Here is a 7,136-nt window from a genome sequence, read left to right on the forward strand (position 1 = left end):
CCAACTTTTTCTGTTACCTCATGGTCTTAATTAATCCACATTTGCCCGGGTGACAGTTAACTTTGTCCCAAATTATGTTTGATAAAAGCTTTTCCGCCACCGAGGTGAAACTATCTGGTTCCTTTCGAATCGAGGATTCCGTAGTGGAAACTGTTTTATGTATGCGAAAAACGAGCCTTACCCTATGTCCAGTATTCTGGTTGGACAGGTAATCTGGCCGAGGTATTTGCATTGAATCACTCTTCCTCTCTTCGGATTTTAAGTGGGAAATCCCGCTCTAACACCAAACCCTATAAAGGCATGACTTGTTGTGTCTTGTAGTCGATTGTGCTTGACAGTCTGCTGTACATCAGTGCTGAGCTGCTACATTTTCAGTGAGCCATGAAAAAATGTGGCGAGTTGCTGACGCTCATCTTGCTGCTCAATGTGGCTGGGATCACGAGCTCAGTCCCCGATCAACTGTCCAGTTGGACATCCTGTCGAATTCTTTCCAGGAACCTCACTTCCAAGGCTTTTAACTACATGCATGGATGGGTAAGTCACTGCAAAAGTTTATTTTAAAACTTTCCCAGTTTATTTAACTGTAATCCAATGATTAAAAAAAAGCTATGAACTCTGCAAATGCCTTTTATTCTAAGGCAGGTAGCTCCAAGTAAAGTATTGACATTATAAGAATTAAATATTGTAAAATTAGCTTGTAAAAGAAATCTACACAGCATTTTGAAAAGCCGAATTGTTTTGGACAGGGACTGAATCTATAAAAAGATCACATTCTGTAAATAATTCGGTGCAAATATTTTATCATTATTTTAACGCAATCTAGTTTCTTTATATCTTTAGTTTGTGAGTAGTAATTTATATTAGAGCGAATATTAACGAAATGTTGGACAAACATCAAAATAAAAGCAGGTTGAAGCTCTAAGTGCAGTTTGAAGAAAATGAGAACCAACAGAAGTATAAAGGCTCTCAAACCTTTGAATTATGGATATTGCATAAAGGAGTCGATAGTGATTCACGAAAACCTTCATTTACAGTAGAGCTGAGGCTGGGATTCCCTGTGTATAGACTTTTGCATGTGAGGAGGGAGCCAAGAAAATTCGAATTTGAATATTTCTGAAAGACAGACATGTTGCAAAGCTCGTCGCGCACTTCTCTGGTTACAGGCAAGACTGCCACATTTCAGACCATCACACCAAATACAGTACACAATAGGAGACACGGCAAAGTCTTGGTCTGTCAGAGGGCTTATCAACCGATCAGCACCCTTTTCGAAAAGCTTTGGCAACGTGTCTTTCTTTTCAGCAAAATTCTTATATTAAATATCCAGTAGACAAGATTATTAATGGGAGAATTAGGGAAACATGTTCCTCCGATAGTATAGAATAAGCCGTTTCTTACAGGTGGTAACTGTACGATTCAAAATAATTCATATTTTCAGAAATATTTTCTGGTAAGCACAAACCCTGACTCTTTTGTATCAAATTCCAGCTACAATTATGCTCAGTAGTGTAAGTTTTAGTAATGTATAATTAATATAAAAGTACACATCAGAAAATAATGATCAAGTATTGGGCCAAACAATTTCACATCCTAATTCTTGAATCTTCGAATGATTGGTTCCATGGATAAGTGTACCAGTAGTTTGGTACCGAGTCCTGGATTTACCAGGAAGCACCTAGATTCCCCCATCATCCTGGACTGAGTTAGCCGGTATCCGATGTTGTGACACTTACTTCCAGGTAGTAGTGGCACAACTCAGCCGAACATTTTCAATTTAATACAGAAGTTACTGGAGAAACTCAGCAGGACTGATAAAGAGTCACCGGAACCGAAACATTAACTCTGCTTTCCCTCCATAGATGCTGCCAGACCTGCTGAGTTCCTCTAGCCATTTCTGTTTTTGTTTTAGATCTCCAAAATCCGCAGTTCTTTGCTCTATTTTCAATTCAATGTCGCGTCCTTTTAAAGATATAGGTTAGAATTAATTTAGCCCCGTGTACAATTACACTAAGAACCATGATGTGGAGGTGCCGACGTTGGACCGGGATGGGCAAAGTTAAAAATCACGACAACTACCTGATGAGGGAGCAGCGCTCCGAAAGCTAGTACTTTCAAATAAACCTGTTCGACTATAACCTGGTGTTGTGTGATGTTTAACTAAGAACCACGGATGAGGAAATCCTTAATTTTTGGAATCCTGTGCGGGATGGGAAATTGAATAAATTTTAGCTACCTAGAGAGGTTAGTAAGAGTTGGCAGATCAGGTCGCGCCTGTGGAAAAAAAATAGAATAAACGTTTTGGGTCGATGGTATTTCATCATCATTATCTCCGCCTTTTTTGTTCGTATTTCCTTTCACATCACCTTGACTCACGTTAAAGTGAATGAGAAATTGAATTCCGTCAACAGGCCCGCAAGATTTAAAGTCGTCTCATCGCCTAACTGCAGGGACGCTGAGGAAATGCCAAAAGGAGTACTGCCTCTTGGTGAATAATTATTCGCTGTAATAGTAAAGAGGCATCTCTGGACTTCTCATGAAAGGAGTTGGTTAGAAAGAAATATTCTGTGCAGTTGTTGTCATCCCCTCCCTCAAATTGAATAACTGTTGGCGATAATTTACATTCTACAAACGACTGTTAGAAGTACACCGTTTAATAGTTCCATACTCTCACCCATCCACACCATTCCCCGAATCCCAAATGCTGGCTCGAGCGCACTGTCCACAAACACACAGGCCAATGGAGAAATAAACCGTGGGTCATCGTGTTTGGCCGGAATTTAACAGGCGACAAGTTCTTGTGTTGCGTCAGCTAAAGTTGTTTAATGAGGTGGTAACTGTCACGAAGGCGAACCTGGCACACGAACATTGCACAGTCAAACTTCCAGTTGTAAAAAAAAGTCAGAACTTCACAGAGACATTCATCTTTATAAAAATAAATTTCACAATTCAATTGTGAAAGGATTATTTTCCACAAATGTCAACTATTGAACCTATTACTGTCCCGGAGAATGCAGAAACAAAATACAGTTTGTACAGAAGGCGCAGGTAAATGGGGTCGAATGCATTGCATCAACATGTGTTTGCACAACAGGAAATGAGACACGTCAATGATCGTAATTTAAAAAAAAAATTCCACCTCATGTTCTCTTGGTCTTTAGCAACACACCCTCTCCTCCCTGACCTATCACCTTCATCTCCTCCCCCACTCACCCATTGTACTCTATGCTACTTTCTCCCCACCCCCACCCTCCTCTAGCTTATCTCTCCACGCTTCAGGCTCTCTGCCTTTATTCCTGATGAAGGGCTTTTGCCCGAAACGTCGATTTTGCTGAAGCTCCTCGATGCTGCCTGAACTGCTGTGCTCTTCCAGCACCATTGATCCAGAATCTGGTTTCCAGCATCTGCAGTCATTGTTTTTACCTTTCGCAACAGTTGACTGTCACAGACTAGCATGGCACTTAAACCTTTGCTGTGCCATAGTTGATCATGTGATACCTGTTCCTGGCTTTATACATCCAGCGTCCAATTTCAATCGGCTGGAGGATGCGCCTGGCGAACATAGGGAAGTTCCCGGTTCAAACTTTGGCATGTGCTGAATTCTGCTGGGGTTGTGTTCTGCTGGGAATGCTGCGTGTAGTCTAGTAAGAAAAAATAGGGGAACGCGGCACCTGTATCAATAGGATCAGGATTGCAGCGGTGGACAGATTTTTTGGGAATGAGTAACGAGGGCATCAAGACACCGCAGTATGGCATAAAATGGCTGTCAAACGAAAATTGGTGAAGTTAAAATATGATAATGTGTTAAAGCTATTTATATAATGATCCGACCATGATTTTCTGTACAGGAGCATTGCCCGAGAAATTTTAAATTGAATGACAGTGAGGACATCCCACGTATCGAAGTCAGTGATAACTGTGACCCCATCACACTCAGGACAGTTCCAGAGGTAAGCAGTCGCTGACAATGTATGGCAACTCAGTGGTTCTGTTGCTGGATGAATAATGCATCAGAAAGTGTCATCAAAACCCGCTTTGGCAGTTTGAGAACTTTTAAAAAGCTGGTATCAGTAAAAGTGACTGTTGGATTGTCCTTAAACTCAATATGCTTTATGAAAGGAAACTTCTCTTAATTTACAGACCCACCGCACCATCCCCCCCCACCCTATAATAAATGACACTTCCCATGAGTGACATTTTTCGACTGTGGGAAGAAACCCACACAGACACGGGGAGTACGTGCAAACTTCACGCGGACAATCGCCGAAGATCCCTGGCGCTGTGAGGCAGTAGTCCCAATCACTAAAGCACCGGGCCACACCGGTAGGCTTGTGTAGTGTGCTCTGATGAATGTTAGATGAAGGCAACGTTAGGTGTTGTGGTTGTGATGCTGTTCAGCCATGTGACCGACCAATAAAACCCGAAAGAACTGAGGATGCTGTAAATCAGAAACAAAAATAAAAATTGGTTCTGAGGAAGGGTCACCGGACCCGAAACGTTAACTCTGATTTCTCTTCACAGGTGGTGCCAGAGCTGCTGAGCTTTTCCAGCAATTTCAGAGATCTTGACATTCATCCATGTCATCTTAGTGTTGCTAAACCATCAGAGCGCGGCATGATAAATGCCAACTATGGAAAAGTTCATGGGCCAAACTACTGTGGATAACGGGACTTGAGTAGAAATGTATATCACTACAGACAAACGCTTACAGCACGAAGATTGGTATCACCAAAGTATCTTTACCCTCTGACTCTTTCAGGCGTGCCTTAAGAAAATTAAAGAAGGCCTGTCATATTACCGCAATCAGTTCAGCCAACTTGGAAACGTGGAAGAGTCAATGCACAACAGCGACATGCGGAAATTTGCGTATAATCTTTCTAAAATCATCTTGGATCTCCTCAAGTCAATCAAGGTAATGTTATTTTCTATCATTTAGGAGGTTGGAAGGCAATGTTGCTGCTGCTGCATATGTGCGCGGCCACTAAGCTGCCTGCAGGGTACTACGCTGGCCTTGTGCTGTGATGTATGTGTGCGTAGCCACGCACAAAGTTTAAATGGACCATGCACTAAAAATAAAACTATCACCCACAACATATTTTAAAGGAAATATTGCCGGTGCGTTTTCTGAAGAGGGGAGTGATGACGGCAGGCTTGAAAGGAATGGAGAACAGTCGTTCGAAGAGTAACTGTTGGACGTTTGTATGTTAGACATCTTGCGTAATTAGAGGTTAATAATCAAAATCCTTTGTATCTTGGAGCAACGAACGTTCTAATACATATAAACAGAATGACTTTCAAATGTGGTGAAAAGAAACCGTAGCTCACCTTCTGCTTTTAGCATCTCAATGTTCCGTTAGAAAAATGCTTGTGCAAGAAAGTGTGAGAGTAATGAAATCAGCCATGAGAGACGGACGTCAAACTTTAGCGGCTGATGTATTAAACATATTAGAGATCCATTGACAATGGTTTATAAAATCTATTCTTCATTCGGCAAGATTAAGAAAAGGTTGGGCAGGATGTCTTGTTTGACGGAAGTAGCTTTGAAGTAGACAACTACGACATGAATAGGTTGTTCAGAAAGCATTTGGGAAAACACGGCATGAGCTCTTTTCAGTGATTTGTACTTTTAATATCGGAAAAATGTGATGCACAGAGAAGCTTGGTATTTATAAGACCTTTGAAGAGCTGAATGATACAGAAACTGAAAGCCACACTCTGTGTCTAGTTAAGCCTTTCACTTAAACTTGATATTAATAAATTCTATTCCATATACTTCTTAATCAAGTGTCTCATATTCAAAATATGTGCTATGAACCAGAAGAGGAAGGAGGTTGAATACTAACAAGAACCATTTGTAATGTCAGTTATTTTTTATTAATTTTTGTACTGTGACCTCCACACGCTGGCCAAATAGAGAACCCTTTCAACAAACAGAGAGGAGATACTTCATCACTTCACCCTGAATTGATCTAAACCCACATCCCCGAGGTGAAAGTGGAGCATCTAGCCCAACTGCACCATCCAGTTTCCAAATGGCTAAATCATCCATGATATTTACTGTGTGATGTAATTCAAATTGTGCAAAATATCACATTAGCTGTGCTACTGGGGTAATTTTTGCTGTCTTGTTAATGTTCAGTACTTGTTATTTTTTAGAACTCGGACAGCAGCGCAGATGACAGGACCATAGACAGAGTTGCTGCGGATAATAGGCCTGTCAAGATACACAAGATCAGAGATTGGGAGCTGAACTGTACATTGTTTAGAACACTTGAGAGATTTCAGTCCTTCTCATCTCTGGTGGCTCGTGTCTTTGGACATCCTTCAGGAAACCCTTCGGAACATCAGAACACTGGGGATTGTGGGGTATAGTTCAGAGAGTTGATGGACATTCCAGAAAATTGTTATTATCTTCAGAAGATAATTCCAGAGATTAATGTTTTTGAGAGGTGGAAGTTTTATGAAAAAGTGGTTTGAGGCTTGGCTGGATAAAATGAAGTGGTGTTACACCAATGCTAGTGACTATCACAATAGCTAAAGGATTTTAGATTTCTAAATCAAAAGGGATTTCTACGGGTTGTTCTGGAATAGTTCAGCTTCATCACCTTGTCAAAAAAATGTTTTTGTCCTCACTGTTTTCTAACTTATTAGTTTGATTTTGGAAGGTAATTAATTAAAAGGTTTTTAAAAATCTGCAAGAAATTTTGCTTTGACCTCTGGAAATATGACACTTTCCATATATTAATCTCACAGCTGCAAAGCATGTGCATTTTTTACTTTCTTCATTAAGTTCCTTTAACATTTGAAACTTTGTAGTGAACAAACTGTAATAAAGCTCACCTTACACATCATCTGTCAAGTATCTGATAAAGAACTGGAAGGGTCATCATACCAAATGAAGTTGTCTGAGTCTAATAATGGGTTCAGTTGAGTAGAAAAGGTGCAGAATGGTACATAGGATTAACAACTTGTCCTTTTACTTCCAGAAACTGGGTTTGAGTCCAGCATAGATAGCTGGGATGAGAGATTCCTCTGACTGTCCATTTTAAGATAATGTTTAAATACAAAAGAATGTCTAGGCTCCAAAACAAATTTTGGACTGTTTGCCTCACTGTCAGTTGCAACCAGGTAGATGCTTT

General features: G+C 40.5%; 1 protein-coding gene across 3 annotated transcripts; it reads left to right on the top strand.

Moving 5' to 3' along the window:
- Positions 1-348: 348 nt before the first annotated feature.
- Positions 349-6,848, top strand: LOC122543417 (interleukin-23 subunit alpha-like). Of its 3 annotated transcripts, none has more exons than XM_043682130.1 (4): positions 349-534; positions 3,846-3,947; positions 4,757-4,909; positions 6,154-6,848. In XM_043682130.1, the coding sequence occupies exons 1-4, from the start codon at positions 382-384 to the stop codon at positions 6,367-6,369; spliced, it is 624 nt and encodes a 207-aa protein (XP_043538065.1). In that variant the 5' UTR covers positions 349-381; the 3' UTR covers positions 6,370-6,848. The 3 variants fall into 3 exon arrangements, 2 of the variants coding, with proteins under 2 accessions (XP_043538065.1, XP_043538066.1); XR_006310016.1 differs by lacking the exon at positions 349-534 and adding an exon at positions 3,350-3,641; XM_043682131.1 differs by lacking the exon at positions 349-534 and adding an exon at positions 3,350-3,585.
- Positions 6,849-7,136: the final 288 nt, after the last annotated feature.

Source organism: Chiloscyllium plagiosum, chromosome 43, assembly GCF_004010195.1.
Source record: "Chiloscyllium plagiosum isolate BGI_BamShark_2017 chromosome 43, ASM401019v2, whole genome shotgun sequence".
NCBI classification, from domain to species: Eukaryota; Metazoa; Chordata; class Chondrichthyes; order Orectolobiformes; family Hemiscylliidae; genus Chiloscyllium; species Chiloscyllium plagiosum.

What these genes read in the sequence shown, in the direction of transcription:
- LOC122543417 (XM_043682130.1), top strand. Translation starts at nt 382, where the DNA reads ATGAAAAAATGTGGCGAGTTGCTGACGCTCATCTTGCTGCTCAATGTG. An exon ending in TTAACTACATGCATGGATGG is followed by an intron (nt 535 to 3,845) that starts GTAAGTCACTGC and finishes TTTTCTGTACAG; the next exon opens with GAGCATTGCCCGAGAAATTT. An exon ending in CACTCAGGACAGTTCCAGAG is followed by an intron (nt 3,948 to 4,756) that starts GTAAGCAGTCGC and finishes TGACTCTTTCAG; the next exon opens with GCGTGCCTTAAGAAAATTAA.